This window comes from Orycteropus afer, unplaced genomic scaffold, assembly GCF_000298275.1.
Source record: "Orycteropus afer afer isolate SDZICR_OR568_19922 unplaced genomic scaffold, OryAfe1.0 scaffold00283, whole genome shotgun sequence".
In the NCBI taxonomy this organism is placed as follows: domain Eukaryota; kingdom Metazoa; phylum Chordata; class Mammalia; order Tubulidentata; family Orycteropodidae; genus Orycteropus; species Orycteropus afer.
In genome coordinates this window covers 4,015,928-4,026,539 of record NW_006921870.1, presented here as the reverse complement: position 1 = coordinate 4,026,539, position 10,612 = coordinate 4,015,928, and the positions used below count along the sequence as shown (strand labels likewise).

The 10,612-nt window shown below is 41.9% G+C and overlaps 1 protein-coding gene across 1 annotated transcript in view; it reads right to left on the bottom strand.

Moving 5' to 3' along the window:
• Positions 1–8,850: 8,850 nt before the first annotated feature.
• The window catches only part of HMCES (5-hydroxymethylcytosine binding, ES cell specific), a 75,471-nt gene continuing 73,709 nt past the window's right edge, over positions 8,851–10,612 (bottom strand). The window contains exon 5 of the mRNA XM_007950637.2: positions 8,851–9,087. Within this exon, the coding sequence (XP_007948828.1) occupies positions 8,851–9,087 (237 nt within the window). The remainder of the gene's footprint in view (positions 9,088–10,612) is intronic.

Sequence of the window (10,612 nt, the reverse complement as noted above, 5' to 3'; positions counted from 1 at the left end):
TTTTGTTCAGGTTTTTCCACTAGTTAGTGCCTAATCCACTTCTGTATAGTTCCTTTCAAAGCTCAGGGCTCCAGGATTATCTTCTGTATCTCTGTCAACTGGTTTTTCTTTTCTTTGTTGAAGAGGGTCTGTGTCACTTGTCTGCCTATTCCTCCATCTTACCCTGTACCAAGCATTTCTTGATCATAACATATGATCAATAACCAATGGCACTGAAGTAAGAAGACCAAGCTGCACAGAAGGCATTAGTGAAAAACAAAGAAAACCAAATTCATTGCCGTCGAGTTGGATCTGACTCATACTGATTCCTCCTTGGGTTTCCAAGGAGGTATCACTACAGAAGTAGATTGCCCAATCTTCTTTCTGAGGAGTGGCTGGTGGGTTTGAACCGCCAGCCTTCTGGTTAGCAGTCAAATGCCTTAGGCACTATGCCACCAGAGCTCCCTAGTGAAAAACAAGGCTCCAGAAATTGATGGAGTACTTGACATGTTTAAACAAACAGATGCAACACTGGAAGCACTCACTTATCTATGCCAAGAAATTTGGAAGACAGCTGTCTGGTCAATTGACTGGAAAAGATCCATCTTTGTGCCATTTCAAAGAAAGGTGATCCAATAGAATGCAGAAATTATTGAACAACATCATTAATATCATGCCCTAGTAAATTTTTGAAGATAATTAAAAAAATGGTTCCTGCTAGACATTGACAGGAAACTGCCAGAAATTTAAGCTAGACTCAGAAGAAAACATAGGATGAAGGATATCATTGCTGATGTCAGATGGACCTTGGCTGAAAGCAGAGAATACCAGAAAGATGTATTTTGTTTTATGTGTTTTATTGACTATGCAAAGGCATTCAACTGTGTGAATCATAACAAATTATGGATAACATTGTGAAGAATGGGAATTCCAGAACACTTCATCATGCTCATGAGGAATCTGTACATAGACCAAGTGGCAGTTGTTCACACAGAACAAGGGGGTATTGTGTGGTTTTAAATCAGGAAAGTTGTATATCAGTGTTGTATTCTTTCACCGTACTTATTCAATTTATGTGCTGGGCAAATAATTGGAGAAGCTGGACGATATGAAGAAGAATGCAGTATCAGAATTGGAGGAAGATTCATTAACAACCTGTGATATGCAGATGATACAACCCTGCTTGCTGAAAGCAAAGAGAACATGAAGACTATAGCCGTCAGTATGGACTACACTTCAACATAAAGAAAACAAAAATCCTCACAACTGGACTAATAAACAACATCATGATAAACAAAAAAGATTTAAGTTATTAAGGATTTCATTTTACTTGGATCCACAATCAACACTCATGGAAGCAGCAGTCCAAATAAAATACGTATTGCATTGGGCAAATCTGCTTCAAAAGACCTCTTTAAAGTGTTGAAAAGCAATTATGTCATTGTTTTAAAATTTATTTTATACTATTTATTCTGATTTAGGCGAAACAGCAGATCAGTTTTTGTTCCATTCAACAATTCATGCACATTTTGTTTCATGTCATTGATTGCAGTCCCCTTAATGTAACATCACTCATCCCTGTGTTTCCTGTTTCTAGTCTTCCTTCTTTCCCAACGCTTTGTCCTCTGAACTTCGTCCTTGGGCAAATTCCACCATTTTTTTCTTGAATGGCTGATCTGAGTGTGTACCTTCCTAGTGCTACTGTTTCCCTTGTAGATCTGTCTATTGCTTGGCTGAAAGTTGAGCCACAGGGGTTAGTTGAATTCCAGCTTCTAAAAGGTAACTAAAGGCCAAAGCCTTGGAGATTCCACCAGTCTCTATCCAACCAGTAAGTCTGTTTTTTTTTTTTTTTTTTTTTTAATGATTTTGAGTTTTGACATTTGTCTCCAACTCTATCCAAAAAACCCAAACCATACCCACCGCCACTGAGTCAATTCCAACTCCTAGCTTCCCCCCTTAGGTTTCTGAGGCAGTAAATCTTTATGGAAGTAGATTGCCCAGTCTTGTTTCTGTGGAGTGGCTGGTGGGTTTGAACCACCAACCTTCTGGTTAGCAGTCAGATGCCCTAGGCACTGTGCTACCAGAGCTCCTTCCCCATGTTATCCAGAACCTCCTAATGTGATCCCCTTGAGAAAAGTCAGTAGTCAAGCAGCATCTAGTACTTCTGGTTTCAAGGCTGTGGAGGCTGTGGTCTACAGGGTTCATTAGTCTTTTGGACTAATTGTTTCCTTATCAAAAATGTCACTTTGAGGATTCAGATGCTCTGACTAAAGCCATGGTATTTTCAATCACCTCATATGCATGGGAAAGCTGGACAATAATGAAGCCTGAAGAATTGATTCCTTTGGATTTTGGTGTTGAAGAATATTGCATATACCATTGACTGCCAGAAGTAAAAACATCTGTCTTGGAAGAAGTATAGCAGAATGCTCCTTAGAAGGCAGGATAACAAGGATTCATCTTACTAATTTGGACACGTTATCAGGAGGGACTAGTCCCTGGAGATGGACATCCTGCTTGGTAGAGGATTAGTGAAAAAGAGGAAGACCCTCAATGAGATTGATTAACACAGTGCTGCAACAATAGGCTCAAACCTGGCAATATTTGTGAAGCTGGTACAGCACTGCCTAGTGTTTGGTTCTGTTGCTCACAGGGTTGCTATGAGTCGAAAGGACTACAGGGCTCCTAATGAGTAAAACTGAGGATATGCGTCCCTGATTACCCAAACAAAAAAGCAATCTGCAGAATGAACTACCCAAGATGATGCCATTTATGTAAACCCATAACTCACAAAACATTGCTCTCACATGCAAGTATGTGCTTTTGATGTCACAGCTATGTGAAAATACAAAATCCTGAATGAAAAGGATACATGCCACTGAGGATGATTTTTTCATTTTAAAATACAAAGACCCCACCAAACTGATTTGCAACTTTTCAAGGTGTGGTGAGGTAGTGTGGTAGTTCGGTTGTGTGTCAACTTGGCTGGGCCTGGTTGAGTGGCTGGGCAGCTGGTGGTAGTCATTCCCCATGGTGAGACTGGCAATCAACTCCATGGCGGGATCTACCACAAGCAGCTGAGTAGCTGCCTTTGGGATGTGTTCTGTTTCCTGTATATAAAGAGAAGGCTTGGGGATAGTCTCTAGCTTATTGCACCTTGAACCCTGCATGTAACCCTGTCTTCAGCAGCCTGCCATGCTCTGCTGACCTTGGGACTTACAAAGGACTTGAATTATGGCTGCCATGTGATTTGGTAATATTGGGATTGTGCCTTTTTACTTGTCAACCTTGGGTTCATCAGCCTCAGCAGCCAGCAGCTCTCTGAATGAAGAAAAGCCTCTAGCTCCAGTGGGCCAGGAGCAGGAGGCAGAGCTGGATCCCAAGGTTGAGGGGCTTTCACCCAGCCCCTACAACCTGGCACTTTGAAATTGGACTTGAAGCCTCCAAATCTTAAGAATAAACTGTTTGTTAAGGCCTTCCCATTTGTGGTATATTCTTGTCAGAGCTACACTAGGTAATCACAACAGGTAGTAATGAAAAACAGGCAATTTCATTTTTATCATTTATTAAACTTCAAGCAAATATGGCAAAACAGTCATGTTGTTGTTGTTGTTATGTGCCATGGAGTCAAACCCGACTCATAGCGACCTTGGGTTTCCGAGGCAGTATCACTACGGAAGTAGGATTGCCCAACCTTCCTTCCGAGGAGTGGCTGGTGTGTTTGAACTGCCAGCCGTCTGGTTAGCAGGCAAGTGTCTTAGCCACTATGCTACCAGAGCTCCCCAAACACTCATAGTAGTCAAAATTCTATTATTGTATTTTCAGAAACTCTTAATAAAACAACCAAACTCCCACACAAATAACCCACAACAAAACCAGAGTGGGAACTCTGGTGGCATAGTGCCTAAGGCATTTTACTGCTAACCAGAAGCCTGGTGGTACAAACCCACCAGCCACTTCTGGGAAGGAAGGTTGGGCAATCTACTTCCATAGTGATACAGCCTGGGAAACCCAAGGAGGGGTCACTATGACTCTGACTCGACTGCAGTGAGTTTGGTTTGGTATGAGATAAAGCATCCCACTCTTCCCAGTGAACTGGAGACTGAGTAAACCCCTACATGTCAACCCCGCTTCCTAAGCCGGAAAGGAGGGAGCTCAAAAATAAATTATTAAAGAAAAAAAAAAAAGGCCGAGGGAGCAGGAAGTGGTAGCTGGCCTGGGTCGGGGGATTCTCTGCTGGCCATGCGTCCCCCGGTACCCCGCCCAACGAGGTCGACTGGGGCGTGCCGCGACAAGGGCCGTTCACCCTCCATTAGAAGCTCAGGCTCTGATCTTCCCTCTGATTGGCGGAAATTCCGATCCCTAATTTGCATAGGGCCTCAGTCTGCGCCGGCGCCCGAACAGCAAGACGGGTTTGCGCAGCTGCGGTGCACGAATGTTCTTAAGAAGCGGCCCTGCACCCTGTTGGAGCCGCGCTCTGGTGCGGACTACCGCTGTTTCCTCCACGATCACCTCAGTGCTCGCTTTCTTCCTATTTTCCAGGACACTGTGTTGCGGTTTCTTCCGTCCTGGACACCCCAAAGAGAAAGGTGCAGGCCTAGCCCTGGCGTTCCTTGAGATTGTTCTACCCCTTCCCAAACCTGAATACTTGGAAGGTCCTGGACCGCCTTTTGCGGTCACAGCACCGCCCCTAAGCTCGCTCCACGCAGCCTCTCTTTCCCTCTGAGTTTACAAAAGCGTCCTTGTCAGAGTACCCAACCCACAGCAACCCCTCCACTTCTTTGTTTCATTTTATTTTGTTGTATTGTTGAAAATATACATAGCAAAACATACACCAATTCAACACATTTTTACAATTCAGTTATATTGACTACATTCAAGTTGTGCAACCATTCTCACCCTTCTTTTCTGAGTTCTTTCCCAATTAACATAAATTCATTGCCCCTAAAGTTCCTATCTCGTCTTTCCAGTTGCTGTTGTCAATTTGATCCCATATAGATTTTTAAAAATCTTAATGAAATATAATTTACATACAGCAAAATACACAAAACTGTCATGAGTCAGTGCTTTTTTCCTGCAGTGTTCCTCGCCCCCATCCAACGAAGTTTCCTTTCATATATAAATCTTTCCTTGACTTTTTTACAATAATGAACTGATATTTGTCCTGTGATTGACTTACTTTAGTCAGCTCAATGTCCTCCAAGTTCATCCATGTTATGCCGTTTACAGATTCTACGTTATTCTTTTGTGTTGCATAGTATTCCATTGTGTATATGTACCATACTTTGGTTATCCATTCTACTGCTGATGGGCACCTAGATTGTTTCCATCTTTTTGGTATTGTAAACAGTGCTCTTTTATGGTTACCATTTGCTCCATGTATCTTTTTCCAACCTTTCATTTTTAGTCTATTTTTCTCTCTAAGGTGTGTCTCTCATAGACAGCATATTGATAGGTTATGTTTTCTTGTCCAGTCTGCAACTCTCCATCTTTTGAGTGGTGCATTTAATCCACTGACATTCAGTATAATTATCAAGTTTGCATTTGTTGCTGTCATTTTGTTATTATCTTTTTCATGGTGTTCCTGATTTCTCTGTTCCATATAATTATCTGTGCTAAGGTCCTTTTGTTTATGAATTGTGTTGTCACTTCCTTCATTGCTACTGTTTTAGTATTTGCTAAATACCTGTACTGGTCCTCTTTTTTATTCTGATGTGAAGGTATATAATTTTTCTTTGAGGTTACCTTGTGATTTATATTTTTCTTCCCAAGTTTAGAACAGTCTGTTCTATCTTGCAGTTGTCTTGACTTCCCTACCATTTAGAAGTTCTGTAAATACACATCCCCCCCCCCCTTTCTGGTTTGTAATTGTCCTCATTTGTCACTCGATGTCTCTGGTTCTCTGCTTACAATCTTTAGGCTTATTTACTTTGGATACTTCCATCACTGGGTTGGTTGCTGGGTTATGTCATCATGTGTGTTAATGGTTGGTTGTGTTTCCTATTGTTGGTTCTCTGTCCAAAGGACTCCCTGTAGCATCTCTTGTAAGGCTGGTCTGGTTTTAATAAATTCCCTTAATTTCTGCTTCTCTGGAAATGTCCTGATTTCACCATCATATTTGAGGGACAATTTTGCTAGGTATATAATTCTTGGTTGGAAATTATTTTCTTTCAGAGTTTTATATATACCACACCATTGTCTTCTCGCCTGCATGGTTTCTTCTGAGAAATTCGAGCTTAGTCTTACTGGTTGCCCCTTGTAGGTAACTTTTCGTTTTTCCCGTGCTGCTCTCATGATTCTTTGTCTTTGGATTTGGTGAGTTTGATGATGATATGTCATGGTGATTTTCTTTTGGGGCCTATTGGACTTCTTGAATGGATATATTCTCATCTTTCATCATATTATGGAAATTCTCTTCCAACAAATCTTTGACAATTTGCTCTGTGGTTTTGTCTTTTCCTGTTCTGGAATTCCAATTACATGTAGGTTATTTCTTTTGATGGTACCCCACATGAATCTGGGTTTCTTCATTTTATCTTTTTCTTTTTTTTTTTGATTGATCCATTTCCAAAGAAGTATTGAGGTATTTCTCTTCAATCTCACTAATTCTGTCTTCTGTTGATTGAATTCTGTTCCTTTGCCCATTCAATGTGTTATTTCTGAGAATTTAGTATTAAATCTTCTGGATTTCTATCTGTAGAAGTTGTATCATTTCTAATTTTTCATTTATTTTGTCATTTTGTTCTTATATTGTCTTCCAAAATTGTTTTAGGGTTTTTTTCTGTGTTTTCCTCAATTTTGTCAGTGTTTTCCTTGATCAATTCAATGAAGGTACCTAAATATAATTCTTTTGAATTCCTTATCAGAGAGTTCCAATGCTGCTTCTTCCTCGTGGATGTGTTCTGGGTCTGTATCCTGGTCCCCTGTTTCTCCTGCTTTATCTTGCTTCTTCGTGTGGACTGTGATGCTCTGTTGTCTCCAAGACATTGTGATATGTTTTTGTGTTTATATTTAATTGGTGATTGTATGTTGAAGTGACTTGCCCACGATGCTTGTTTTGTTTTGTTTAGATGTTATCTATGTAAGTAGGGTACTGTGCACCTCTATTTGCTAGTTGGCAGCACTTATACTCTCACCACCTGTCTCCTTTTCTGTTGTCAGCCTTCCTGCTGTCCTTGGCAAATGGAGCCTATTCTTAGGTCCTGTTTTCATTCAGGTTTTCCACTAGTTGGTGCCCAATCCACTTCTGTATAGTTCCTTTCAAAGCTCAGGGCTCCAGGATTATCTTCTGTGTCTCTGTCAATTGGTTTCTCTTTTCTTTGTTGGAGAGGGTCTGTGTAGCTTGTCTGCCTATTCTGCCATCTTACTAGAAGTGTCAACCCCTCCATTCTTCACATCTTATTTTTTACCTTTAGTACACAAGACAAGTACTTAACTGCAAGGTGTGGTATCTGATTAATGCCTGTCCTTCCCCCACTGTAGTACAGGGCTCAGTATGCTCATTTAACAAAAATGTGCACACCTACTATTAATGACATTGGTAAGACAAAAGAAAACAGACCAAAAAAAAAAAAAAAAAACCAAATCCATTGCCACTGAGTTGATTCCAACTCATAGCAACTCTTTAGGGCAAAGAACTGCCCCATAGCGTTTCCAAGGCTGTAAATCTTTATGGAAGCAGACTGATGCTGGTGGGTTCAAACTGCCCACCTTTTGGTTAAGGGCTGAATGGTTTATCCACTATGCCACCAGAGCTCCTCTGGGAAGACAGTAATGTAGAAAAAGTGGTCCCTGGTGTCATGGAATTAATAGTTTGGGTGAGGACATGGGCAAATACATAACCACCAAAATGATAACCTAATTAGTGATTTAGCCTGCAGAGCACATCACAGGGGCTCTGACCCAGGCTGGGGCAGATGGGAGTCCTGCCAGGCAGCCTCATTCTAGGTCTTCAGATTGAAGCCCCCAGTCCCACACTAAATTCACACATCTTCCATGCAGCGCTCTGTCCTGGGTTGGTATCTCTGAATAGGGCTAAGTGGGCTCAGATGAGGACTTCCCTGCACCCAGATCCCAGGCTGTGTTAAGGAGATCTTGGCCAGAGTCTCTGCACCCAGTTCTCCTCAAGCCCCTACTGATGTTAGCAGGTACTCACTTAAGTTGGTTTTAAGCTAAAGGACTCAGACTTTGAAGTATTACATGCAAAGACATTCAACAGGTGCCCCCAACCAAACCTTTTTATTATTTCCAAAAAAGCAGTTTTATCCAAAAAAAGCCCAGTGCTCCCTTTGTTTGTGACAAAACCAATTCCTTAGAACTGATACCAGGAAAAAACTGGATAAAATCCAGAACTCCCTCTGTATCCTAGCATCATTTTCCAAAATACAGATGATCAAATGTAATTTAGACAGTGTGTCTGGGGGAAACCCAAAAACTTATTTTAAGAACTTAATTCTAATATATAGAAAGAATCTAAAGGCTGAATAGCAAAGAGCCTACTGTTGGAGGTACCAGGCCAGGGCTACTAGTGCCCAGCGGGGTCAGGCCTCAAGGGAAGGGTCTTTTAGCTCTACCAGGAAACGTCTACCCAGGCATAGTGCCCTGCTGCGCCTGGACCCTTAGAGGCTGGTGATGGCAATGGCCTCTCCTCATCCTTTCAGGAGTAGTGGGCATTTTTCCATTGTTCCTAGTTACAGTCAATTAAAACTGTGCCACCTCCTCCCTCATGTCAGAAATAACAAAGCAAATATCCTCTCCCCTATCTGTCCTGCTCCAACCTCCAGCTCCCACACGGACGTGGTTCAAGAAACTGTTAGCAGCAGCAGTACAGAGTGTAGCAAACTGGCCTTGGTCTCTGAAGTCCTGTGCTATTTACTGGCAGTGAGGCCTCTTGGCCAGGGGCCCCTCTTCTTTCTCCTGTTTCAGCCATCGCTCCAGGAGTCCTGCACTGCCTCTCTTGGTGGGGAGTGGGCTCTTCTGTAGGAACTGGCTGGACCACTGAGGCACACATGACTCTTCCTTTTGGGCTGTTTTAGAATCCTCCTTTTTCGACACCTTTGTTGCCAGCCACTGCAACATCTTCTGGCTGCTGCCACTTGCCTTGAGATCCTAGGAGAAAGGAGGATAAAGCTCAAACCACCTTGCCTCAAGCATTTAGGACAAGGCTAAAAGGGTGGCCAATGCTAAGGGAAGAATTGGGGAGAGGCATCAGGTACTGACCTAGGCTTTGAAAATGTTTTGAGGGCCAGATGGGGGGCCAAGAGTCAGGAGTATTCTCTTTTTGTGCTGCTGGGGACCAGGCAGCATTTAGCTCCTAATGCCAGAGCTATATAATGGAGTAAGGCTGGACATTTTCAGACTGGGATTAACTTCTTGATTATTCCTTCTTTGTCTTTCTCTATACATATAGATCTAATTATAACTGAACACTTACTCAGGGGCAACATTGTGCTATCCACCCTATTGAATTTTATTATTTAACCTTTTCATCAATGTTATGAGGTACATATTATTTCCATAATCCTCCAAGAAAACTGAGGCTCTGAGAAGTTAAGTTTCTTGCTGAAAGAAGCACAGCTTCATTCAGGGCTCTGAGCCTGGGCAGTCTGACTCCAGGGCCCACAATCTTAATAGTAATTAATTATGTTAATTACAACCAGTTTCTCATAAGAAACATTTTGTTACTTTAACTTTCTGTCCTAAAAGCAGGCTCTCATCATACCTCTCAAAAAGCCTTCATCTCTTTAGCCACTTCCTCTTCCTTCCTTCAGGAATAGTTTAAGGAAACCTATGAACAATTCTGAGGGTTCAAAGATAAACAAGACACAGCTTCCAGTCTCAAAGAACTAAGAAATCTGTAAAAGAGATAGTAGTCTGTAACAAATGCTAGCAAAGGCAGCGTATGAACCGCTTTGGAAATATAATGGAAGGAAGGAACCACTGAATGGGCTCCAAGGCGAAGCTTAAGAGAAGGCTTCACAGAGGAGGAGGGTTAGACTAGGTACAGAAGAGAGATGAAGAACATTCATTCCAAGCATACGCAGAGAATAAAAAAGAATGTAATTCAGTGTGACTAGTAGAAGTGTTGGGAAATGAGGCTGGAGAGTGACAGATGAGCCTCAAACAGCCACCATAATCAAGGGATTCTGGGCCTACGGCTGAACAGGCTAACTTGTTTCCCCATTATTCAGCACCTGTATACAACCTCTCCTTGACTGTCACTACTCACTCGCTCTGTTCCTCAAACAACTGCACCCCAACCCTAAACTGAAGGGTTCTGGATTAGCATAATGCCTTCTCTCTAGAACAGGAGTTCTTTCAGAGTAAAGACCATGGTGGAGAACGGAAAATGTGTAAAACCAATTCCTATAATCACATTTTTAGAGATACCTAAGGATAAAAAAAGATGAAGTGTTAGGGTTTTGGAAGTTTCCAAAGAACTGAGACAAAAGATAAGAGATGAAGGAGTGCATGGAGGGAAGGGCACAGGGAAGAGGTAACTATGGGGAGGAAGTGGAAGGGGAGCTGTTGCATTGTGGGAAATTATAGTCAATGTCATGAGACAAAGTGTATGTGAACTGCTGTATAGAAAGTGAATTTGCTCTGTAAACTTTCACCCAAATCACAATTAAAA